This window comes from Equus quagga, chromosome 13 (genome assembly GCF_021613505.1).
Source record: "Equus quagga isolate Etosha38 chromosome 13, UCLA_HA_Equagga_1.0, whole genome shotgun sequence".
NCBI classification, from domain to species: domain Eukaryota; kingdom Metazoa; phylum Chordata; class Mammalia; order Perissodactyla; family Equidae; genus Equus; species Equus quagga.
In genome coordinates, this window is record NC_060279.1 from 13468258 (window position 1) to 13496063 (window position 27806).

At 36.3% G+C, this 27806-nt stretch overlaps 1 protein-coding gene across 6 annotated transcripts in view; it reads left to right on the top strand.

Moving 5' to 3' along the window:
- The window catches only part of RASAL2 (RAS protein activator like 2), a 371329-nt gene that overhangs the window by 313847 nt on the left and 29676 nt on the right, over positions 1–27806 (top strand). For all 6 annotated transcript variants that reach the window (XM_046681498.1, XM_046681500.1, XM_046681499.1 and 3 more), the window contains 6 exons: positions 14781–14934; positions 16761–16859; positions 17416–17970; positions 20623–20767; positions 26493–26637; positions 27258–27494. In XM_046681498.1, coding sequence (XP_046537454.1) covers positions 14781–14934; positions 16761–16859; positions 17416–17970; positions 20623–20767; positions 26493–26637; positions 27258–27494 — 1335 coding nt within the window. The remainder of the gene's footprint in view (positions 1–14780; positions 14935–16760; positions 16860–17415; positions 17971–20622; positions 20768–26492; positions 26638–27257; positions 27495–27806) is intronic.

A 27806-nucleotide genomic window follows, 5' to 3' on the forward strand; every position in this document is an offset into this window, starting at 1 on the left:
GAGTCTGTTGTTATTTCTGATTTTGTTTATTTGAGCTTTCTCCCTTTTTTCTTTGTAAGTCTGGCTAGTGGTTTGTCAATTTTATTTATCTTCTCAAAAAACCAGCTCTTTGTCTCATTGATCCTTTCTACTGCCTTTTTCGTTTCAATAGTATTTATTTCTGCTCTGATTTTTATTATTTCTCTCCTTCTGCTGACTTTGGGCTTTGTTTGTTCTTTTTTCTCTAGTTCAGTTAGGTGTGCTTTAAGGTTGCTTATTTGGGATTTTTCTTGTTTGTTAAGATGTGCCTGTATTGTGATGAATTTTCCTCTTAATACAGCTTTTGCTGTATCCCATATGAGTTGGTATGGCATGCTATCATTTTCATTTGTTTCCAGGTATTTTTTTATTTCTTCTCTAATTTCTTCAATGATCCATTGCTTGTTCAGTAGTGTGTTGTTTAGTCTCCACATCTTTGTGCCTTTCTCAGCTTTTTTCTTGTAATTAATTTCGAGCCTTATAGCACTATGATCTTTCTGCTTTTTTTGTCTTAAAAATTACTCAGTATAAGAAACAGAAATATGAACTCCATCTTTGATGAAACTAGGAGAAATCTGAATGATAGATTACTTAAAATTAGAGGAAGATCAGATGTAATTGCCTGCAGAAGGAAATTGTGGAAAGAGCCATCACTTAGGATTCAGATCAGCTGCTAATTAACAGGTACTCAAAATAATAATGGCTTAAACAAAGTAAATTATTTTTTCCTTATGTAAAAGAAGTGTGATGGTGGGCAGTCAAGGGTTAAGGGGCCAGGGCTCTGTGTAGGCTTTTTCCTTTGCCATCCTTAGCATCTTCAAGGATCTCTTTGTGAACACAATGTAGTTACTGAAGCTCTAGCTATAGCATCCGTGTTTCCGGCACCAGAAAAGAGGGGCCCATAAAAGGACAACTGTCTTCCAGCTAAGTTATCTCCCTTTAAAGCAATTTCCCTGAAACCGCATCTGGTGACTTCTGTTTGTGTATCATTGCCACCTTCATCTGCAAGAGAGACTGGGAAATGTCATGCCTGGGTACATTGTTGCCCCTAATAATACAAGAGTTTGTTATTAAGAAAGGAGGATGGGATGGACATTAGGAGGACAGCTAGCAGTCTCTGACGTAAGAAGGAGGTTGATTTACCCAACCACCCTCAGAACTCTGGAAAGGTTCATCTCCCACCCCGCTCTAGAAGGCCAGCAGTCAGGCTTACATTTATCAAATAGCCAATTTGAGAAACTGAACCAACCCACATAAAAAGACCTACAGATACCGACATTTCTGTTCCCCCATTATAATCCCAGCTGGTAATTCCACTCCTAAGTATATCTAAGAGAAATGAAACATATGTCCCCACAAAAACTTGTACATGAATGTTCATAGCAACATTATTCATAATAGCCAAAAAGTGTTAATGACCCAAATGTCCCTTAACTGATGAATGGATGTACACAACATGATATATTCGTACAATGCAATATTATTTACACATAAAAAGGAATGAAGTACTGATGCATGCTACAACATGGATAAACCTTGAAAACTTTATGCTGAGTGAAAGAAGCCAATCACAAAAGAGAATAAATTGTGTGATCTATTTATATCAAGTGTCCAGAAGAGGCAAATCTATAGAGACAGTAGATTAATGGTTGCGAGAAGCTGGGGATATAGGACGGGGAGGTGATGCATGCAGAATGACTGCTGGTAAACATGAGGTTTCTTTTCGGACTGATGAAAATGTTCTGAGCTTAGATTGTGGTGATAATTGCACAACTCTGAATATGTTGAAAACTGTACACTTTAAATGGGTAGATTTTATGGTATGTGAATTATATCTCAATAAAGATGTTAAATTATTTTTTAAAAAACAGCTGGCCAGGAAGTACTCTTCAGTGAAGCTCATCAGTCTATAAGCTCCAATCCGGCCCACAAAGTTTCCATTGAGCCTTTTTAGTGTTTTACTCTTAAATATAAGCAGATAGCCAAGAATCTCCTCATATTTGAGGAAAGTCTCCAACATGAAAGAGAGAAAAACAAGTAAATAGGAGAGAGAAAAAAGAACGCAGAAGAAATCCAGAGACACTGCATAGAGGCAAAAACAGCTTCAAAGCATAATGAATATTTTCAAAAGATAAGATTGTGCATCTTTGAAACAATAACAAGGTGTTATAAGAAAAGGAACATCAAGGAAACAAGAAAGGAAAGCTTGGAAATTAAAAATATAAAAGCTAAAGTCAAGTTGCTCTCCCAGAAAGTAGAACAGAAAATGAGAAAATCAATCCAGAAGATTCTAGTAAAAGAGAACATAGAAAAACTTTGGAGAGGAAATTGTCAAAGAAATAATACAAGAAAGTTTCCTTAAATGGAAAAACATAAATGTCCAGATGGGAAAGGCCACCAAAGTTCCAACAGAGCAAATTAACAAAGACAAAAGACCCCCAGCCACATACACATCAATTCACATCATCATGAGCTATAACACTGAGGCTTAAAAAAAATCTTAAAAGCTTCTGGAAAGAAAAAAATGGGTTACGTACAAAGGAAGAGTGGGATGATTGCATTGGAATTCTCAATAGAAATATGGAAAACCAGAAGTCAGTGGAGCAATGTCTTCAAAATGCTGAGTGGAAATTATTTTCAACCCAATATTCCATACACAAGGCGGTCCTAGAATGTCAGACTGAGGAGTTTGGATTTTATTGTGTAAGCAATGGAGTGCCTTTAAACATTTTTGAGTGAGGAAATGACCTAATCAGAATTGTGCTGTATATAGATTAATTCAGCAATGAAATTTCAAATGACTTAGTTTGCAGAGACTAAGTGTGGAAGACCAGTTAGCAAAAAACTATTGTAAGAAATAATGAAGGCTCTAAGGAGAGTAGTGGCAGTCGGAATGAAGAGGCAGAGACAAGATAGGAGAAACGTTTTAGAGGCAAAATCAATAGGATGTCACAAAGTCATCATTGTTCCAAAGCCATCTAATGGGATAAAAGCCAGTAAAGTGATTTCCTAGAATCAATATTGGCAGCATTTTTGTGTTAAAGACATGTCATAGTGGGAGGATGTTGGGACAGGAGAAGACTCTGATGTTTATGCCTTTCATTCAAATGTACTTTGAAAAGTTTGAAAAAACTAGGAAATGCTGGAAAACAGCGTTCGTACTACATTGTCAGGCATTCCAGGATTCGAATGCCTGTCAGGTTGCCAACCCTGCTCTGGAAGTGCTACTTAAATTCACCAGTCTTGAGGTAAAGAGAAGCACCTGGAGTAGAATTTCCCACCTCCTTCAAACGTCCTTCAAACGAAAACCTTCACAGTAATGTCCTCAATTCTGAGGCTCACTGACAAAGCACGGCTTTAAAATAGTCTGCTTGTTCTTTGTCAGGAAAAGTAAGTGTGGTGTTCATTTGTAGGGGGAATTTTGAAGCAATATACTCAACTTCTTGAGTTTCTCTTCATTAGAACTAATTTTTTAATGTTTTATTGTTGATTGATATACTCACGAGAAGTTGTAAAAATAGTACTTTAAAGTCTTGCAAACCCTTCCCCCAGTAGGGATATCTTCTAACTGTAGTATACTATCAAAACCAGGTAATTGACATTGGTACAGTACTATTAACTGGTCTGCTATTAACTGGAAGAGACTTTTGCAGTTTTTATTCAGTTTTCACCAACTTTATATGCACCATTTGTGTGTTTATAGTTCTGTGCAATTTAATCCTCTGTATAGATTTGTGTAACCACCACCACAATCAAGATACAGAATTGTTCCATTACTAGAAAAGAACTCCCTCTGCTGCCCCTTTATAGTCATACCCACCTCCCCGCACCCATCCTTGTCCCCAGCAACCACTAATTTGTTTTCCATCTCTATACTTTTGTTATTTTAAGAATGCTATGTAAATGGAATCATAGAGTATGTAACCATTTAAGATTGGCTTTTTTCACTAAATAGAATGCCCTTGAAATCCATCCAAGTTGTTGCATCTAGCAATAGTTTATTCCTTTTTGCTGCTGAGTAGTATTCCATTGTATGGATGTACCAGACTTTGTTAAACCATTTACCCACTGAAGAACATTTGGGTGGTTTCTGGTTTTAGCTGTTATGAGTAAAGTTGCTGTAAACAGTTGTGTACATGCAAGTTTTCACTTCTCTAGGGTCAGTGCACAAGAATGCAATTGCTGGATTGTATGGTAAGTATATGTTTAGGTTTATAAGAAACTCCCAAACTATTTTCCAGGGTAGCTGTGTCATTTTACGTTCCCACCAGAAAACGTTTACAGGTTTTATTAACGTGTATCCCAAGAGATTTTCACCTATGTTTTCTTCCAGAAGTTTTATGATTTTTAGCTTTTGTATTTAGGTCTGTGATGCATTTATTTAACCTGTGATTCCTGTAAATAAAAGGTCTTGACTCAGAACTTACTGGCTTTTAGTTCAAGATATTAATCAAACCTGCAAACCTACCCCAGCCAAACCAATTACAGGGAATCTGCCTGCCTTTGGAGAAGCAAGTATTGTAAACTACCACTTTTCTCCTCGTCTATTCTTCCCCTTTAGCTTAATAAGCATGGTTTTAGGTGCCCTTCAGTTTTTGGGCAAGGGGAGACAGAAAGGAGAACGGTGGTAAGAAAGTTCTAGTACTATCTTAGCCTTCCGTAACGCTCCCTGAGCCTGGCAGATGTTTAAAGCTGACTCTTCTATTATAGGGTCTTTGGGGAATTCTTCACAAATGTCTCATCTCTGAGGAGCTATCACCTATGGTTTTATTGAGTTTGGCAGGTACATTTCTCTTCCAGGTGTTCACTTGCAGCTCCTTTCACAGTTTCTAGGAAGGAATTCTTGCAGTTGTGGTCTCATCACCCTTGCAGTCCTCTAGTCCACAGGAGATATCCACACATCCTTTGCCCTGACAAACCTCCTAGGAGTGCGGGCTAATCCAAAAGCATCAACTCTCTCAGGCTCTGCCACCAGCAGTTAGTCATTTCTCATCATCTAGATTTCCCAGATAAAATCAAACTTCACCCTTTCTGCATTCCATACCCATATCCCATAGGGGACAGGAGGTGGAGCCTCACAGCTTTCTCCGAAAAATCTCTCTCACAAAATCCCTTCCCTTCTCTATTCTCTAACCACTTTTTATAGTCTTATTCTGAGGGGTTCAAGGTAATAGAACTGGTTCCAAACATTTCCTTTGTTTTACAGTTTATCTGGTACTTCATTGTGGTATACAACATCTCTTTTATCTTAGTGTCTCAATTGAAACTTCAGTTTTAATATTTCATCACATATGTATATAATACTTTCATTAATCTACGGTCCTTAGCATAATGAACAAAATGCAACATAACACTGTGCTTCCCTAACTCTCAGCATTATCTCCTACCACTCCTACCAAAGGTCTGTCATTTACTTACCATACTGTTTTGTATTTCTCTGCTTTTGAGCTTGCTGCCCTCTCTATCCCAAATATCATTTCCTATTCCTACACCCTGTCCTTTGTCAGGCTTACTTCTAATTCATACTCATGCAACAAAACCCAAGTCAGGAGTCATGTGCTCCCTGACTTCTTTTCCTTGTTCTTCCCATACACCATTCTAAACTAAGCACCTACCCTACGTACTTACCCTGGCCAACTGCATATCCCGTATTATAGGACTAACTACTTTCTATTGAATTTATCTTTTCATGTCTCCGCTTACTGTAGCAGATTGGAAACTCCTTGAGGGTACAAACAATCTTTCTATCCCATTCCTTAGTACAATGCCTGTCCTATTAAGGAACTTAATTTTTGTTGGCCTGAAACAGAAGGGAAGAGTCCAAACAAATTCTAGATAATAAAGAATAATCTTTTTCAATATGATGTACTTGGATAGAATGACAACTTCTCAGAAATTATTGGATTCCAGGCCACTAATTAATCAATACAGTTTAGCTATAGATTATAGAATTTCCCTTACCAATGTTTACTGCTATGGTCCAATTAAAAGTCCCTTAGTTTTGTGAACTGTAGTCCAGTTAAAGTTTCTTATTGTATCGTGATAACATCTTAAATTCATTAGAATGCTTTATCTTAATAGAAAAAAATTATTTCCATACATTTATTCCTTCTGTTTTCATATTCTTCTAGCAAAGAATATATTCAAGAAAATAGCTATCCTGATCTCAACCAGATGAATAATTTACATAAAATGAGCTACTGCATGTCATATCACTGTAAAAAAGCTCTATGTCTATTGTATTAGTCCCATTTGTATGGAACTGTAGTTTATGAGATATTTATGAAATGATGGATTGTTGCATTTGATTCTCATAATAACTGTGTGATGTATAGGAAGAGAAATCATTATCCACATTTTACAAATGAGATAACCAAGGTTCAGAAAGAAAGAATTATTTGTTCCTCATCACATAGCTAGTGAGCAGTTGAGCTGATGTGAATGTGCGGGGCTTTGGCTCCAAGTTGAGTGCCTTTTCCATTATACCCTTTGTTGCATGTGTTGATAGGAATCATAACTTTCTGAGAAGGTCATTGAGAAAGAAGGAAAAATCAAAGGTAAAAATCACACACACCTACATACACACAAACATACTCCAAACAACACCTCTTAATGAAAGTGGAATACTATGCAGTAATAATTAATAAGTCAATTTATGGTCATAATATTTCCACAGTTTGGTAAAATGTAAAGCTAACTCCCTACTGTACTCCTTTCATTCCTCCTTCCCCTTCAAATCCAAATGGATTGGATGAAAAGTTAAAAACACTAAAAGAAAATGTAGCTAGATTTCTTATGGTCTTAGAATGAAAGAACTCTTCCTAAGCATAAACTGGGGAAAATAATTAGAAATATGACAGAAAAGTGTTAATTTACTTACTATACAAAGAGCATTCACTATAAATCGTTTAAAATATGATATAGTAGTTCTTAACTCACAGAAAAAGAAACTGAGATTGCCAATAAACATGTTAAAATGTCCTTAACCTCATAAGTAAAGAAATGCACATTAAATAATGAAATACCATTTTTTACCAATTATACTGGCAAAGAATTTTGAAGTTCAGCCATGTCCCATTTTGGTGATAGCATATAGAAACATACACTGTTGGTAGGAGTTTAAATTGATGCCATCTTTTATGGAGGAGAATTTATCAATATGAAAATTTTAAATGTATATGCCCTTTGATCTAGCACTTTCATATGAGTACATGTACATAAAGATATATGTGCTGAGATACTTTTTAAACCTGGGTGGTAATCACAAAAAAAGAAAAGAAAAACTTAAGTGGTCATCAGGGACTGATTAAACTACTCCAGACCTATATAAGGGAATACTTTGTGGTCACTAAAAAGAGGTGAGTTATATCTATATGTTCCAGCATGGACAAGAGTCAAAAATACAGTGTTAAGGAAAAAAAGTTTTGTAGAATCTCATTTGTGTGTGTGTGTGTGTATTTGGTTGTCTATGTATAAACAATTTATGAGAGGGGTCACAAAAATTGTTAATAGTATTTTCTATAGGAGATTAAGGGAAGTACCCTTATTTATATTCTTCACCTTCTATCCTCCTGAGCTCTTGGAATTTATTACCAAGAGCACTTATTACTTTAAGGCGAAAAAATGTTTAATTAGAAGAAAACCTCCTACAACCCCATTTCAGCCTTATGTCTCCTTCTAGTTATTTCCCAGTTGCCACCCCTTCACTGTCCGACTTCATGAGTTAGTCTCTGCTTTCTCACTTCCTATTCATTTTCTCAGCCCCCCGCAATCTCATTTTTGTCCTCATGACTTCCCTGAAACTGCTCTTGCCAAAGTCTCCAATTATCTCTCGGTTCATATGTCTGGTGTCTACCATAAATATTTCAACACACTTGATCTTCTGCAGTAATGGACAGTCCACCCTTCTTGAGAGCTCTCTTCCTTGGGCTTTTATGATACTTGAGTCTCCTGGTTTTCTTTCTGTCTTTCAAATTGTTAAGTCTCTTTTGTCATTTTTGTAGATTTACGTGGTAGTATTCCTCAGCTTATTTTCTTAGGACCTTCTCTTGGTCTGCATGTTCTCTTTCAGAATTCACATTGTCTTAGTCCGTTCCGGCTGCTATAACAAAATACCATAGACTATAGATGGCTTATAATCAAGAGAAATTTATGTCTCACGGTTCTGAAGGCTGGGAAGTCCAAAGTCAAGGCTCTAGCAGATTCACTGTCTGGTGGGGATCTGCTTCCTGGTTCAAAAGACTGACTTTTGGCTGTGTCCTGACATGGGGGAACGGTTGAGGATCTCTCCAGGGTCTATTTCATAAAGGCACTGATCCTACTCATGAGGGCTCCACCCTCACGACCTAATCACCTCCCAAAGGTCACACCTCCAAATACTATCATATTGGAGATTAGAATTTCAATATAAATTGGGGGGGGGGTACACAAACATTCAGTCTGTAGCACACATCTACTCCCACAGGAACCTCAAACTTAACTTGTCCAAAACTTGCTTTCATTTCTGCCCTCTCCTCAAAGAGCATTGCCTCTCATTTCCCATCTCTGTAAAAGACATCATCATCTTTCTACCCAGTGGCTCATCCTTGACTGTACCCTCTCCCTGATACCTGCAACATTCCCGTCATTAAGGCCTATTTACCTCCTAATTATCTCTCAACTCTATCTACTTCTTCCCCTCTTCTGCCGCTCTAGTTTATGATCTTTACTCAGGTTACTACCATAATCTGTGAACTAGTCTTTAAGTCTTTCATTTTTTCTCTCCCCTCTCTGTGTACCCCTCACTTTTTCCGCTCCTTAGAGAAAGTACTCTTACTGAGACACACATCTGATCATATCATTCCCTCTCCACCACCCAAAACCTTTCTATGTCCACTGGTCTTGTGATCAAGTTGAAATACCCACAGTACTATACATGGTTTCTGTCAAGCCTCATTATTCCCCACCCCTCTTCTCTTAGCCCCAACAAACATCCATACTGCACCAGAGCCACACCGCTGAACTCTCATTTTCTCAAACACCCTAGTATACTTTCACTACGGGCCTTCTCACATGCTAGCCATTCCCTCTAGAACTCTCAGTACCTCTGCATCTGCATATAGCTAACTCCACCTCATCCTTCAAGTCACAACTTCATACTACCTTTTTTCTAAGAAACTTTCTCTGAATCCCCAATTTAAGATCTAGGGCCCCTACTAAGTGCTCACAGAGCCTCTTTTGCATCCTTTTTCATAGGTTTTATCACATTATATTATAATGGATTAACTCACTAGATTATAAGCTGTGTTTGAGTACAAGGACCATGTACTCACCGTTGCATTCCTTACATTTATCTCTAGTATAGTGCCTGACACATAATGTATACCAAGTAATTATTGGGGATAGGTGGATTCATACATATTTTCATTTATTCAGCCAAATGAGAAACTAATGTGAAAGCAAATAGTCATGAGTTTAGGAATGATTAAGAAGTACATGTCATTGAACTCCATCAGTTTTTTTCTCTTTTATTCTCCTTTTACTCATACTTAATTTTATGGCAATAATGAGACTAAAAGTCTAACTAAATTCAGAAAAAGTGAAAGAAAAGTTATTAGCCTTTCCACTCACTCTTTAACTAGTAAGTGTATTAGTTGAGTTGATTTGTGAATGTGGTTTGATCTAGTTTCATGGAATTTTTAAAATTCAATATAGTTGTGTTTATATTTAATTTGTTTAACAGGCACTGGTATATTACATTCCGTTTGCAATTTAAGAACAAAAGAAAAGGGTGTATTACAACATGGTAGTTTCTGTAAAGAGATTGTTGCCTAGTGTCTGTCATACTGGACGCTAGTTGAGTTTTCTGCCCTCCAGATCACATTTTAATATTTATAATCTTGTCTTCCTTCTATGTCTGCCTTCAGTGTATATATACATGTTTATGTGCCAAAATAGGTTGAATGTCATTTTCGTCTATGATGATAAATTTCCTTACCATGAATTTGTTCATTTTAAGTGACAACTCGGGCTGACAAATATGCTTCTTTCCCATGAGCAGCTGAACTCGTTAGACCATCCTGTCTAGAGTCTGAGAGCAGAGAAAGGGAAGATTAGCAGGATGTGTTATGTTTCCATAAATAGCTTTTGTGTGAGTGGTTGTATGGTATAATTCTTTAAACTAACGTACTAATCAGTGAGTAATATAAGCAGTAGGGACTGGCCTTAACTGCAGCAGGTAAATCACTGCAACCAGCCTGTCAGGATCTTCAGGGAGGACATTTTTTAGCACACAAGTAGAACTCTGGTGAATGAGCTCTAATTTATCTTTATTTTTTAATCCAGGGAGGGAAACCTTTAAAATTACAGTACAGGAAAGGATCTACTCTTTCAAACAGAAAACAGAAATCCTATGTTTTCACAGATACCAGGCTGAAAAACAATAAAATCTGAGGAGCAAGTAAAGCTACATTTTTCCCAAAGTGAGATCTCAGATGCAGTTTTTAAAAAACTGATTAGACTTTATGTAAATTTTTTGGTAGAGTATTAGGGTACTGAATTTTGTTAATTACTACCTGGGAAATTTCAAACAAGGTTATAAAGTGTCTTTGGAATACATATTAGTGAATACAAGCATATATTGCTGCACCCAGCTTATGGCTGAGCTGTCTCTTCAAGAATTCAGTGCAGTGGTCTGGAATCCTAACTGCCAAGCCAAGCAGAAATTCACCTGCTCTGGAGTATAGGATTTTGTGTGGCAATAAGCATTTTTAATTAAAAGTTTCCCAAATTTGGAACTGATGGAACTGAATCTGTAAACATGTGGCACATTGAGCTAGCACATCCAAGCACTATTGGCACTTTGAAGGAAATATGGCTTTTAAAAAAATTGGATGGTTAAGCTGAGAAAAATCCAGCTGTGTTTTACTTAACATTGCACTAATCAGAGTTCTTTGACTCCTTTTTCTTTTTCTTCATCAGTGTTTCCACTGGTGTGTGTGTTGGCTCCCGATCCACCAACCCTTCACTTTTGTCTTTTAAGACTGATTTCAGATAGGGATTTGGTTAAAGCAATATAATACCAATTCACTGTAGTGAGTAATAGAAAGCCCTTCCTGCCTTGCAGTTTATATCTTAAAGAGGTCAAAAGCAGCAGGTAATCTTCATCAGCAAAGCAATTACCTTTTTAACCCTTACCTATCACATTGCTAGAGGTCCTCAAGTTTACACAGAAATCAAAATTGTCTGCTGACCTTAAAACAAAAATGTAAAGAATATGGTGTTCCTTAATTAGAAGTAAAATTGCTTCTGGGAAGCAGTTTCCCAATTAAACCAAGAAATAATCATATTGCAGCCCTGAATTATTCTTACATGGTATTTGGGATGATGAGGATTTGGGGATGAGGGTGCAAGGGTCGGGAAGAGAAGTAGTCAGGAAGGGCCAGTAGTCAAGGGATTCTCGATATCCACTTTGGGGCAGGGTTCCTTGGTGAAGACTGTTGTCAGATTGGACTGAGAAGAGTTGTCTGAGTTGTCTTAAACTTGTATTATTCTCTCAATAAATCCACATTCTACTTTCCATTCGAGAAGTAAACTGTAGTGCCATACAAAGCTGCTAAAACGCTCTAGTTAGCAGATCTAAGAAAGATCAATTCATATGAAGGTACAGGAGGAGGTAAATATGATTTAGAGAGGATTTGGGGTTACTAATGCTATTATATGGAAATAGTTGCACAGATAATGCCTCCCCCCAGGCCATTCCCAGGCCGCTTGATCTTCCTGTTTACTGTAATCCTGCTTCTCTGGGAATTACTTCTGTCTTCTCTGAGACGCTTTCTTCCCAATACAGGAAGGGCTTGCTTATTTATTCAGTGTAATGTTGAACATATTAGTGACTTTAGTGTTCAATTCACGGGTATGTGAGTGTAGGTGTGTATATACACGCATACATGCATAAATGCTGAATAGGAGATTCTGAACTATGTATTAATAATTGAAATTTCAGTAACTAGGAAGAGTTTCGAATCCTGTTTCCTGAGGACTTGGTTGTAATATCTGTTTATGGCTGCACTTGGAAGTTAGACCTGAGTGTTGAAATGAAATGTGTTCAGCATTAGAAATACAGTGAATAAAGAACTTTATCCAACTTTCTGTAAAAGGGAAAAAGACAATGTGTAACCAAATAAGTTAATGCAGAATAGTACCTAGGAATATTAAACTAGGATAAGCACTGCAAAAGAAATAGAACAGATGTGAGAGGAAGATTGTACTTGCAAGGTGGGATGTAGCCAGCACTCTCTAGGAGGGGCCTGGGAATCATACAGGAAGCAAGCTAAAGCTTCTCAGCTTTGTCCTCTAGGAGAGTTAAGAGATTCTCCTCCACCCCCAGAGTTGCCTCAGTTTTCTCCTACAGCCTCTGACTGAGAAATTGTTAATGGGAGTGGGTAGGAGCTTTGCCGTTTCTTCCTTTCTGTCTTAAAATGGTCACGTTTGCAGAGCATGTTCCTTGAGTCCTTCAAGCGGCAGCTTCTCCCTGCTGCCTTTAGCTCTAATCTCTTTATAGGTGTAGCACCATGGCAACAGGCCCAGCCTAGAGCCCAGGAACCTTGTTTGTGTTACCTGAGGGGCTGGATGCAGCCTGAGGAAGAGAAGAAGGAATATTACCTATCCTGCAGCCTATTTGGAAGATGACTTCAAGCTCTGTTGTTTGTGTTTCCGTTCTGCTTCTATTGAAGACTTGAAATTATACCTGCAAAACATTTATCCAAAGATGTTATCGGTAACCGAAGGCAGCAGAGAAACCATCTTCTATTGGTTCTTGTTTAAACAGAGAGTTCTTTTCTGAGATGTAGTTCAGAAAGTGACTTGCTATACCGTGACATGTGGCACCACCATGATTTGGGGTTGCACTGCCAGGTGGCTGTACAATTGCTTCATGTAGGTAGACATTTATTTTATTTGAAATAAAATTAATTTATGTTTTAGAATATTTTCCTAGAGAATTTTAAAAATAAAAGTAATAAGCCTTATGTCATACCTCCTTCTATTTAAATGTGCCTTCATCTTTCCTGTTGAGAGGCTCACTCTCAGAGCATGAGAGGCTTTTCCCCTCCAAGGAACTCTTCCTGGGAAAAATGGGCTGGAATTGTTATTTTCTGTGTGTTTAAGAAAGATTACAGTATCCTGTTGCCTCGACCCAGCTGCCTATCAAGCCTATTGGGCAAGGCTGTATGGTAATTACATTAAAGTAATAAAATTGCTTTAGCATTTAGTTATTTATAGATGATGTGCTGTGTTTATGGTATATAACATGTCATTGTCTTATCCAATAGAACAAAAGTAAATCAATGTGGAGCTGTTATATTGTTATATTTTTATGTACAAAACATTAAGTGGCTTTTGTGCATGCTTTGTATTAACAATGGTAAATATAATTATTGTCTCTTTGACCTTAAAAAGACTGCTGAATATCAGAACACACATTTTTCAGCCTAACCATTAAATGGGGGTTGGTTTTTTTGAGTGTGGAAAGAACGGACTAAAATCCTAAGCTTCAGATGCTTCTTACTGTATGGAGTTTGATTAAACAATGTTAGAATGGAAATAGAAGGGAAAGGGCAGCCTTTAGTGCTAGTTTCCTTTATCTCATTACTTTATAATTTAAGTGAAAGCTACTCTGGCATTAAGTATTTCAATTCCTTTTAATGCTAATGTGGTTATTTCAAGGAAGTGAATGAAGCTGCTTATTTAGTTTGTTTTACAAAAACAAATGTCTTAACACAAGACATTTCTTTATCCCTATTGCTAGGTACTTCTGCTTCAAATATATGTATTTAACTCTGGGTGTTTCAGTCAATAAATACTACAATTATTGAGTAAAACTGCATGGCTATCCAGTTCTGGATTTAAGAATATTCTGCTTTATATTGTTTGATTTCGTTAATTCTTCCAAGGGGAAGGCAGTGAAGTACTAGCTCCTGTAGTGACAAGAATCATGATTCCTAGTATTGTTTTTTAAACAACTAGGAAACAAAATCAACCAGGATGCCTGAATGGTGTTGACAAAGATCTGTTCTTCTAGATGAGAATTTGAACATTTCATTTGAGGGTGGGAGGTTTCTTCCAGGCACTTTATTCTTTATTCATATTTATGTATTAAAGCATGGATAGAACCAAAAGCTTGCCAGAAAAGGATTCCATATTGAAATGGAAATCAGACCTTTTGAAAGGCAGGGTCTTGTGCTGAAAAGTTTGGCTTTGACTCTCTGTGTGTATGTCTGTTTATTCCACCAAAGCAGAAAGAAACAGAATGGGGATTCAGCCACTACTATTTTGTCAATGATAGAAGAGGATAAAGCTATCACATGAAAAAAAAGAAAAGAAATAACATTTCTTTTGATAATACCTTTGCATAAAAAAGAATGTATAACATAACCTTGAATAGTATATATTTCTCCATCTCAAAGATAGAAATGAGGAGAAAAACAATGTTTGTGGTGGAACTTTGAGCTTCCTTGAATCTAGTAAAATTATAGTACACTTTGTGTTTTGTTGAAAACAACAGTGCGTGTGTGTACACACACCAATATATAATGTATATGGTTTATATGTACCACATGAATATAGTTACTGTTATTATTATTATAGATGAACTATTAATTTGCTCCTTGTTTATTTTTCCCTTTGGCATTTATACATTTGTTGTTAGCCTCCATTGTGTTAGACCTTCATTTCCTCCTTGGCCAAGTAGTTACACTATTGTAAATATCTTTTTCTTCTTGTAGGTCTCGTGGGCTGCCTAAACTAAAGGAGTCACGTTCCCATGAATCCTTGCTGAGCCCATGCAGTGCAGTGGAGTGTCTTGATCTTGGTAGAGGAGAGCCTGTATCAGTGAAACCACTCCATAGCAGCATCCTTGGACAAGACTTCTGCTTTGAGGTAAAAAAGTGTAGAAAGAAGGAAGAGTAAACAACAAGCATTTTGTTTTACAAGTCTTACTGGATAAGATTTTCTATCCAGTGATTTTGTGATTTGATTACTGTAGTGTTAATGATTTGATCATCTTAACTGGTTTTCAGTTGTTAAAAACTACCTACTTACAGGGAAAAAGTTGGAAATCTATTAATCTAATTATATTGGTTATTATAATATAAAGTTATATATATAACTTTAATATATATAATAGTTATTATACATAAAGTTATTAATGATGGCTTCTCATGCCTTTTAGCCTAGTCTGCTTCAAGATAAATGGGTTCTTAGTACCTTCTCAGCAGAGGTCACAAGATTAACAACTTATTAAATTGGTATTTTAATTTTTTAATATTGATGAAGATATCACCCAATATGTTTTTATTTTTCTCTTGAAAGCAAAAGCCCCTGATTTTAATGATTCCTTGAGGAAATTGACCAAAACCATAATTTTTCTAACTAAAACATGGGCAGTTTGAGATTTGGGACTATGTCTTCTTTATTTTTTTAATCCTCTGCACCTAGCCCAGTCCCTGGCACATTGCAGGTGCCTAATTTCTTGAAAGAACAAATTGCTCTTCACCAGAAAATTATGACTCTTACTTTTTATGAGGTAATTTCTCCCTCCCAAATTAGATGTACACAATCGGCCATTTGCAAATTAAATTTTAAAATAATATATGTAATTGTTAGGGTTAGGATTTGATTAATTAACACAAACTTACTAAGTAACTAGTGATCAATCCTATGGTAGATGCTGTAGAAGTTGAAAAATGTTTGATTCCTGTTCTTATGGACCTGCAGTATCCAACAGAAATATAAAGCAAGCCACATACATAATTTTAAATTTTATTAAACCCAAATATTATCATTTCAACATATAACTAATATAAAGTTGTCCATGAGATTTTTTACATTCTTTTTTTTTTTTTTTAACTAAGTCTTCAACATCTGATATGTATTTTACACTTAGAGCACATCTCCATTTGGGCTAGCTACATTTCAGATGCTCACTAGCCACTTGTGGCTAGTAGCTACCACATAATCTGACCTGATTCATTAAGTTATAATCTGAGATTGAGTTAGTATGTGAGCACATTTCAGCAATTTGGACAGGTCATTTCTTGGTGTTCTTTTCTATAAAAGTCACTTGAAGGTTCCCATATTTGTGGAGCTCAGTTCAGCATGTTGTATACCAGGCCCAGTGTTAGCTGCTAGGCATATAGACAACATGTTTCATTTTTAAAGGACAGTGATAGTAATTGCCAGGCTAACATAATAAATGACTAGAAATCAACAGATTTGTTGCCTAGGGGAGTAGAAACGGATTCCAAAGACAGTAATTCATTACTGGTAACTCTTTTCACCTTGATTTAGTAGCCTCCATAATATTGTAAGTGAAGGCAATCCTGAGAAATTTGATAAGCTATTTTAGAGACTGTCTTCCCTTTTTTAGTTATTTTCTATTAACTCACTTAGAATTGAGTATATTCATTTGCAGGTAGTTTAAGATGTGGCCTGAAAGATTTTTACTTTTGATCTTTTTGAATTGTAGGTAGGTTTTAGCTTCCTGAACTGAATTCTCAATGGCCTTTGTTCTCATACCTGGAGATGAGTGTGCATATTACCTAGATAACAAAGCAAAAAGCCAATGTAGATGTAGATATAGATATCACAAAACTAGCACTTATCGTTTTGGTTTCATGTAGTATGGTTTATCTTCATGGCATATCCCTAACTCTTAAATGATACAACTAGGTTTCCCATACTTATCTCTAATCTTTATGTTGAAGGTTACCTACTTAAGTGGAAGTAAATGCTTCAGCTGTAACTCTGCTTCAGAGAGAGATAAGTGGATGGAAAACCTTCGCAGGACAGTTCAACCAAATAAGGTAATAGTGGCTTTGTGTGTCTAAAAAATGTATAATTCTGCAAGCAGTAAGTTGATAGAAGATAAATACAGTAAGAATACCTTAATTTTTATATAGTTTTTAAAACACATTTACATATTATGCTATTTTATGCTCAAAATAATCTTGTTGCAGATATTGTCATGCTACCAGTGTGGATAAGAAGACTCAGAAGTTAAGTGACTTACCCAAGTCAGAAGCTAGTGAATGATAGAAATGGGACTAGAACACAAGTGTCTTAACTACTTACCTCTATTTTATTTGCTGAAAGTAGTCCAGTTGCTGCTAGGCTAGCTTTATGAGAACTTACATGACAAGATATTTTTTTACCTGAAGTAAAATAGAATGTATGTGGCTTTCTAAGATTCTGATACATTCTTGTTTAGAGCTTGCCATTATTGTGAACAATGAGGTAAGAATCCCTTTTATTATTTATTGACTACTCTTAATAAAGCACATAGTCAGCATCACCTACTTTAAGAGGAAAATGTTGTCTGAGATTTCAGCTCTCAAACTCAACTTTGTTACTTCCTTATAGGACAATTGCAGACGAGCTGAAAATGTTCTTCGTTTATGGATCATTGAAGCCAAGGACCTTGCCCCTAAAAAGAAATATTTCTGTGAACTGTGCCTTGATGATACCCTCTTTGCTCGTACAACCAGCAAGACCAAAGCAGACAATATTTTCTGGGGTGAACATTTTGAATTCTACAGCCTTCCACCTCTTCATAGCATCACAGTTCACATTTATAAAGATGTGGAAAAAAAGAAGAAAAAAGACAAGAATAATTATGTAGGGCTAGTCAACATCCCCACTGCCAGTGTGACTGGTCGCCAATTTGTAGAAAAGTGGTATCCTGTGAGTACACCTACACCCAACAAAGGAAAGACGGGAGGACCTTCTATTCGAATTAAATCACGTTTCCAGACTATCACCATTCTGCCTATGGAGCAATACAAAGAATTTGCAGAATTTGTCACCAGCAACTATACCATGCTGTGTTCTGTCCTTGAACCAGTAATTAGTGTGAGAAATAAAGAAGAATTAGCCTGTGCCTTAGTGCACATTCTTCAGAGTACTGGCAGAGCCAAGGTAAGTGGAAAAGGAGAATGTATTACCCCAAATCTCTTCCCTACGCTTTATGAAGAAACAAACATGTTTGTTTTACTGTAAAGAGCCAAATTAGAGAAATATGCTTTGCTATTGGTCAAAAAAAAAGAATTAGGAAGGAACCCTATTAGCAGTTCTTCGATCCAGAAAAGATGGGGATTATAAAACTAAAAAAGTAAAATGGAGAGACCAACAAATACTTATTTAAATTCCATTTGTATGAAATATGGATACCATAGCTAGCTCTTTATTGTCTGATGAAATAAATGTAGGATTGGTGTGATAATCCCACACTGCGTTCAAGATTGTTTGTCTTTAGTTCTAGAGTGTGTTGTATTGTGGTTTTACTCCTTACTATATTTTAGGTTAAGATTAATTGATGACTATATCCCTTGGTCACAGAAGGAGGTATTCCAGAAGTATGCTGGGCGTTATCAAGAATCTTCATAGGATTAAAATCTAAATTTTGAATTAAAATAGCAAGGGATGTTATATAATTGGTAGCTGTTTCATGATAGCCTTAACTTGTTTCATCTTGGATACAAGTAAAAATTCAGGAAGATGGAAAAAGAGAAATATGCTAATCATAAGAAAAAGACCAGTCAATTGATAGTGTCTTTGATAGGCCTGAACTTTGAGGCATATTCACTTAACTAGACTGAGTCTCCATTATATTATTTTATATGCAAATTGATTGTGGTAAAATTTATTTTAGATCTAGAGGAGTTCACAGCTAGAATAATTTATTTAGAACCAAACAGTAAAGTTAAGTGCTTTTAAGTTTTCTTGATACAAATCAGAATATATCAACATATTCAGTAGTTAGTTCCTTTTCTAACTGCCTTCCTATTGATTTATCATTCTTGTGGTTGAATTTACCGATGATAATTTTGAGCTCTCTGGTGTTGAAAAAAAAAGCCTGCAAGTTTGAGGTGAGATGTCATTGGAATTTTGAGTCTCATCTTTGACATTGTATGGATATGGTCATTCTGCTCTTCAGTTGCTCAAAGTTCAAGGGTTTATGTAGGATTTTTTTAACAACTTTATTGAGGTGCAATTTTCATACAATAAACTTCACCCATTTAAAGTGTAAAATTCGATGAGTTTTGACAGATTATACATAGACTCGTGGAAACCACAACAATAAGATACAGAGTGTTGCCATCATGCCCCAAAGTCTCTTCCTGTCCTGTGACACGAGTTTTAATAGTGATTCGTAAGTGTACAACTCTTTTACACTATTGAGCTTCCCCAGAGTAAATCCCATTAATGTGCAAAATGCTTAATTTTAAAGAAAAATAAATCAGCATATTCCCTCTGTTTTTGGTTTTGGAGACTTTAAAATATCCAATGAATTTATAACATTAAAAATATATTATCTCATTTCATACTGAACAACAATAAACATTGAATTTTAAGTTCTTTAAGACTGTTGAGAAATGAAGCAGCTATTTCTTAAGGGCTTTATTTCTCCTTCTGCCTTTCTTCTGATGGATGGGTGGACAAATGGATAGATGGAGAGAGATAGAGAGAGTCAGCCTAGAAGATAAGTTCGTGTTAGGTTCAAGAAATTCCACATTGGGGGCAGGCCTGGTGGCGTAATGGTTAAGTTCACGTGAACCACTTCAGCAGCCCGGGGTTTGCAGGTTTGGATCTCAGGCGCAGACCTACACACTGGTCATCAAGCCATGCTGTGAGCATGTCCCATATACAAAGTAGAGGAAGATTGGCACGGATGTTAGCTCAGGGACCATCTTCCTCAAGCAAAAAGGAAGATTGGTAAGAGTTGTTAGCTCAGGGCCAATCTTCCTCTCAAACAAATAAAAGAAATTCCACGTTGATACTGTGAACCAATTTGTAACTGTTATATATTGAAAACCTGATATGTGTCAGAAATTGTTAAGTGCTGAAAATGTAGAGGTGAATAAAAATAGACACTGTCTTTGGTCTAATGGGGCTTACAGTATTCTGGGGAAAACAGATATTAATCAAGTAATTACAGAAATAAATGTGTAATTACAGTGAGAAGTGCAGAGAAAAAAAAGATAAATGATGCTATGAGAGTGTGGATTAAGGGGACCTGACTAATGGGGTTCAGGGGCAGTATTGGTCAGAGAAGCCTTCATTAAGGAAATGATGTGCAAACGAAGATCCAAAGGATTCGAGGAATTAACTCCATGACTGTGGGGGTGAGAGCAAGGGTAGGAGCAAGGGCAGAACTGAGAACACCATTTGCAAAAAGCTTTGTAATGAATAGACGATAGTGGATGTTAGAAAGAGTTTGATGTGTTCAAGGACCTAAAAAGAAGGCCCTTGAAGCTGGAGCAGAATGCAGAAAGAATTGTACAATATGAGGCTGGGAAGGTAGACGGAAACCAGAAAATATAGACACTTGTAGACCGCATTCAGAGTTATGGCCTTTATCAAAAGTGTAGTGGAAAACCTTTGAAGGAATTTTAAACTCAGGAGTGGTGACACCTAGGATTTTATCCTGACTGACGTTTTTCTTTCAAATGAATCTGGTAGCTTTAGTTTTAAAGCAGCATTCGCAGGATGTCTGATATTTCATCAGTTTCTTCTAATGTATATTATCTATTCAGTTGCTTTCTGCCTGATTGAACATTATTCTACCAGGATTTTCTGACCGATTTGGTGATGTCTGAGGTGGATCGATGTGGAGAGCATGATGTCTTGATCTTCAGAGAGAACACCATTGCCACCAAATCCATTGAGGAATACCTCAAGTTGGTGGGACAACAGTATCTTCATGACGCTTTGGGTATGAAGAAGAAAAACATCTGTTTTCTTTTCTTTCCCTTTTGATTTTAAATTGGTTCACCCTCATAAGACAAACAAATGAAGCTCAAATTCTGCATGTTATTTAGTTGTAGCTGACTAGAGTGTTAAAGTTTGAGTTTCAGCTGTAAGAAGTCTCTGCGGTACTCACCAGTGGGTTACTACAGTATGTACAGAAAGAGAAAGCCCATCAGCTTATGCAGCTACCCCCAGACCCCCAAGTTCCTGACTCTGAGATACACAGTAATATTAGTGGATGTCACTACTAGACCTGAGGTGACCTGTTTCCCCCAAAGTGCTGGATATTTATATCATGATATAAATATATTACCTCAGTCTTAAGTGTTAACATTTGTTATCACGCATCAAAATTGAAGAAGTTTGAAGAAAGTTGCCAATTCCCACAACTCCCAATTTCTGCCTTTAAAGACCTACAGAATTTTTAACAATAACTAATTTTAGTCCAATCAGTAGTCCTTGGGACTAGGCCACTCACTTGCAGTTCCAGATTTCATCATGAAGTTGAAGCATTAACCACTAGAGTAAGCTGCTGTGCTGGGCACTTTAATGTAGATTATGATAAAGCCTACAGGAGTTCCTTGAAGAACATAGTCATTTCTTTTACCTCCATATCCCCAGTACTTCACACAGAATGGAGAGCGGCACTATCCTATAGAAACATAATGTGAGTCACATGTGAGCAATTTAAATTTTCTAGTAGTCACGGTATAAAAAGGGTAAAGAGAAACAGATAAAGTTAATTTTAATAACATTTATTTAACTCAATATATCCAAATATTATTTAATAGGTTATCAATATAAAAATTATTTAATGAAGTAGTTTACTTTTCATACTAGTTCTTTGCAATTCAGTCTGTATTTTACATTTATTACACATTTCGTTGGCACTAGCCACATTTCAAGTGTAGTCAGGTGACTACCAAAAGTAGCCAGTAAGGTGTGTTGAGTGAATGGATAGACTTTTGCCTCAAGGAGCTTACAATATAGTGAGATAAGAAAGATAAGGATATCCCTGTAACCAAAAAGGGAGAGAAATCCTGTGGTTTCTCAAAGAATTAAAGAAATTAATTCTAGCTGATGGAATTATAAAATTTCCCGTGTGAAATACATTTGGTAGCTTGACGAATAGAAAGGTTATATAAAAACAGATTGGACAGGGAGGTGGTAGGGAGTAGCATAGGGGAAAGAACCACATGAAAAGAAGGGCAGAGAACCAGGCATGTGTGGACTAAAACCAGTTAACTGAAAATGAAGTGAAAAAGGCAAATCAACAACAACAACAAAAATGAGAAAAACAGAACAATTTGTTGACAGCCTTGAATGCCTGAGTTTAGATTTTACAGTAATCACTGGCAAGCCATTGAAAGTCTTGAGCAGGGTGTTTTCAATAGAATCAGTATAAGAGAGTGATTAAAATGGGTTGATGAAGAAAGCAACTGAAAGCAGAGAGACCAGTTAAGAAGCTTTGTATTAAGGAAGGCAAGAAATAACGAGACTCTGAATGAGGTAATCACCAAGAGTAAGAGAAAAGGTGGATCTGAGAAATATTAAAGTTGAACTGTTAGGACTTAGTTTGTAGTAACTTAGTTTGTGGTGGGGGGTGAGGAGATCAGATAATATAGTGAATTTGGGGTCTTTGTGAATGACTAGAGGGATGATGAGATTCTTAGAAATAGAGAACATAGAAGTAGTAGGCTTGAAAGATGGGAAATGATATTTCTACTTGACATGTATTCAATTTGAAGTTCTGGTAGGAAATCCCAAGACATCTGTCTAGCTGGCTCTTGGAAGGGAGATAAATGAAGCTACAAAATTACCAGAGGAGGAAGAGAACAGAGCCAAAGACAGATCTTACAGAGCATCTGGGTTTATAGTGTAGAAGGAAGAAGAGGTGATCAGAGAGAGAGAAAATACACACCTGCATGAGAAAAGAAAGAAAGGGGGCTGGCCCCGTGGCTGAGTGGTTAAAGTTCTGCGTGCTCTGCTTTGGCGGCCCAGGTTCATAGGTTCAAATCCCAGGCGTAGACCTACTCCACTCATCAGCCGTGCTGTGTAGGCATCCCACATACAAAATGGAGGAAGATTGGCACAGATGTTAGCTCTGGGTGAATCTTCTTCACCAAAAAAAAAGAGAAAGAAAGAAAACCGGGAAAATACTGAGTCCTAGAGACCAAGAGAGAAGAAAGTATCAATTGAGTCAGAGATTGAGACAGGTGAAAATAAGAAAAACAGGCTATTCCATTTGGCAACTGAAAGGTCACTAGTGATGGTGGGGACTGTTGTCAGGAGGATAGGAGCTAGGTTGTACAGGGCAAAAAGTGAATGACTGCTCAAGAAATAGGACCACTGTGTTTATGTAAAGCAGATGCACTGTAGTGGCAATTAGTTCCTAATCTGGAGAAGTAGATTTTTTTTCTCTTCCTCCTTCCTATCTTCATATTCTTTTCTTTTCGCTAAGTCATGTACTTTAGTTTAAGATCTAATGAGAATTTATGAGAATAGTGAAAATGGATTTTCATTAACGTTAGGAAACATATAGAGAGGTTCATAGTCTCACTTAGATAAAGAGCTTAGTACAGTCATATCATACATTATATCTCATGGTTTGCTTTAATGATTCATATTACCTTATAAAAGGAATGATTAAGCGTTTCAAACAGTATTCTCCATTCTGTAGACATAGGGGTAAGTATATATTGACCACCTACTTCTTAAAAATCAAATACTCATATTCTATCTAATTCAGTGTGCTAAACAGGATTTCCAAATAATTTCCAAAGTAAAATGTAGACATAAGTCCTTTGATAGGACAGTTAATAATTAGCTAATTGGCTCAACAAGACATGAAAATTAATTCAATGAGCATAGGAAGAAATTCATGTAACCCCACAAAGATCTCTATTATCGTATTTGTAACCCAAGAACAAGGGCCACAGTGGTGAAAATGACTGCTGCTTCCAAGAGCATAAACAAAATTAATTGGTAAGTTTCTTCAGGATAGAGATTCTCCTGTCTTCTTCCCATATTTCTAATTAGCCTTAACATTTTAGATTCTCAATGGCTGATTTTTCTCCTACATTTTACTTTTATGACAGAAATCCTATTTTGAAAACAACTTACAGAATGCATCTTGGAGCCAGTGTAAATTCACACTTATTTTATATGATTCAATATAGTAGTAAGTGATTTTTCAAATAGTAACCCTGAAGAACTGCAAAATTTTCAGTTACCTGAGAAAGATTCAATTATTTTCATTGTACGATACTGTACTTGCTATGGCAGAAGCCTCTAATAATACAATTGAGGAAGATTTCATAAGTATTAAATAAAATGGCTTTCACAGTAAAGTCTCAGTAAACAAAAAAATTAAATTAGTAAGTACAGTTGAGCACACTGAATAAAGTTTTGTTATATTTTGTGCATTTTGGGCAAAAAAAATAGATGCTATTTCCAGACTGCCTGAAGAATTCTCAGAGAAAATTCAGTTAAAAGTTGCCAGTCATATTATACAATATCTACCTGCTTTTTAGCCGGTCCTCATTTATCTTGATTAAAAGCATTACTCTTTACTGAACAGATTCTGCCTCAGTTAGACTTAAATTAAACCTTCCATCTCTTAACCCCTTTTACCTTTCTGATTGAAATCAGATTGCGTGTTGATGTCCTGTGAGATACAGGAAATACCGTCTGTGAGATATAAAAAAGAAGTCCCTAAAAAGGCCTGATTTCCATCCTTGGTGGCAGAGGCAAATTTAGTTTTAGCAATAATATATCCTTACCTATTTACTTTCTTCTACACATGCATTTGGATGCTAGATAGTAATGAGTGAATGATTTACACAGAAAACATACCATAGAACATTCTAGGCACAAACTCACATTTAAACAACATAGTGAGTACCCACCCCCTTTGGCTCTGATTTTTTTTAAAGGCAAGAGAGCAAACATAAATGAATTATTGAATCTGTCTCAATAATTTTTGATCACGTAGGGAGCTTCTAGGTACAAATCTATAAAAGGTTCACCTTTCAATGTGGTACCTTCTACGTCATCAGATGTAGATTATAGTTTTAAAAGTGAAAATAATTTTCTCAATTTTGGAGGATATTAAATATATCATAATCAGATTAAAAAAACCTTTATAAAACAATTTAGTTGTGGACCCATGAGTTATTTGTTTGTCTCTTTTCTTGAAGAATAAAAGAAAAATATTCTTAAAATTCATGAGTTATTTTATTAGTAGTATTGTTTCCCTAGAATAGGTATAACCTTAAGGAACTCACTAAACGGGATATTTATGATATAAATTTAGAGACGGGCCAGTTTTTACATGCAGGATTTGACTTTGATGACTTAGTTATTTCTGATTCTCACCACACTCTATAGGGTGGCAGTTATTAATGTCATTTTACAAATAAGGCAGCTGAAACTCAGACTAGTTAAGTGACTTTTCAAAACCTCACACTCAGTTAAGTGACAGGTCCAGGATTTGATCCTAGATGTCTGGCTCCAAAGCCTTTACTTTCTCTGTGTACCACTTAGTTTCCTGTTCTTCAAGCATTTTGCTTCGAAATAATTGCTTCCCATCCTCTATGATAACTATTTTTTAAATCCTTCATTTACCTCAGTATTAACCATTTTAATAGAAAATGCTCTTTATATTGCTGCTACTACTTAATTTTGCAGAAATTATTGTTCTCTTTCATGAAATCTGTTATAACAAGCCTGGACCACAAGTAATATAAGCAGATTTGAAAGAATCTCTGAAAGATCTTACTCGTCTTTTATAAAGACCTATAAAAACCCAAGAATACATACTATCATCTCTGATAAATATTTATTAAACACCTGCAATGCTTTGGGAGCTATTTGATAGGCTGGAGATTTGAACATGAATAAAACCTGGTCCCTGACCTCCAAGAGTATTCATGCCAGAGATGAGATAGATGTGTGGACAAATAAGCACAAAGTAGTGTGAAACATGGAGGAGTAGAGCATATACAAGGTATAGTGTATAGTGGAGGTTTAACAGGTGAGGTAAGAATTGGTTCTTTCAGGGAATATTGGACATATCTCTATAGAGGATAGGATATGTGAACAGGACGTCTAAGCTAAATTTATTTGGAAAAACATTACAGATTATACAAAGAGATATTCTGCTACAATTTTGTGCTAGGCTGAATGACTATCCCGATTACAAGAGGTGAGCCTGGAGACCCTTACTCGAATCCATGTTTGGCACCAGCATTAGTACTTAAAGCCTTAGGTGAGCTATTCAATCAAGCTTGGCTTATTTTTTTCTTCTAAAATAGTAACAACGGTATTTACCCTGGTAGAGGGTCCTTATAACAAAATTAAATATATTGGTGGTTTCACATAAAAGACTTAAAGTTATATCATTGTTTAAGGAGTATCATTATTATTTTTATCAATACCATGACTATAATGTTAGTGATTACTGTTTTTCCACTTCCAGGGTAAGGAAAATAAATATGATACATGGGAAGTGGTAACTCTTGGTTTCCAAAGCAGTAGCCCTTCGTGAACAATCTTTTGTGCCCTCCATGTCAGGTCTCAGAAAGAATTCCTCATTATACAATTTAGGACAGAGATTCTAAATCCTTTTATTCTACTCAGGAAGACACTATTTATAGTTATACTATCTGACATCTTCTTTCTTCAAATAGGGGAGTTCATCAAAGCTTTGTATGAGTCAGATGAGAACTGTGAGGTGGATCCCAGCAAATGTTCATCTAGTGAACTGATAGACCATCAGAGCAACCTGAAAATGTGCTGTGAGCTGGCTTTCTGCAAGATCATCAACTCTTACTGGTGAGCTGGTATCAGTGCTTCATCTCCTGCTTATGGAACTTAAATTTTTCCATATAAAAGTCAACACAGTGTTAACTATTTCCCAAGCAAAGGTAGGGCTTAGGGGAAAAGTGAAAGTTTTCATAATACAGTCCTGTCTAAAATCTAAATCTCCTTTATAAGCAGAAGTGCCTCTGAACTGACTATCTACATAAATGTGATGTTTCCTCAGAATATTAACACCACATCCTCTAATACCAAAAGTATTTTAATGGCTTTCTAAAATATTTACTAATGCTAAACAGATTCAGTAATGATTTTTTTATCATTGCTTCAACCCCAGCAACTGGTGAGATTTGGAAGACTTTTGATGAACAGTCTTTAGAGAGATTATGATGAGGAGCCTCATGCCCTTTTCCCACTTCACAAAACTAAATTTATACTAATCCCTGAGTTTTGTGGCTTTGGGTTTCCAATCTCCATTCAGGTTTCTGTGAGTTTTCCTCCACCTCTCAGCCACGATCAGAGCCCTCTCCACTAGGCCCTCATAGCCGGGCTGTAGAGCAGAGTGTGTTGGGTCAGAGTGGGATTGCTTATGGCACTCTTATATTTAGAGATTTGGATCTCTCTTCCTTCCCCAGCGTTTTCCCTCGTGAGTTGAAAGAAGTGTTTGCATCATGGAAGCAGCAGTGCCTGAACCGTGGCAAGCAAGACATCAGCGAGCGGCTCATCAGTGCCTCATTGTTTCTCCGTTTTCTGTGCCCGGCCATTATGTCTCCCAGTCTTTTCAACCTTATGCAGGAGTATCCTGATGACCGCACGTCTCGGACTCTGACTCTAATTGCCAAAGTCATTCAGAACCTGGCTAACTTTGCCAAGTAGGTGTCGCTACCATAACCACTTTAAAAAAACATTATTTAAAAAATACATGAGACCTAAAATTTAGATGGGAGTGGAGAGCCTCATTACTCATGTTACAAGATTTTCATGTGGTATTATTAAAAATAGCAAAAAAAATGGAAAAGACTTAAACATTCACTTTATAAAGGAATAATTAAGTAACCTATGGTATATACATTCAATGGAATGTTTGCCATCACTGTAAATAGTGTTTACAAAGAAACAATAATATGGAAAATGATAAAGATATATTAAATGAAAATGCTATTAAAAACTTTAGCCAAAAAAAA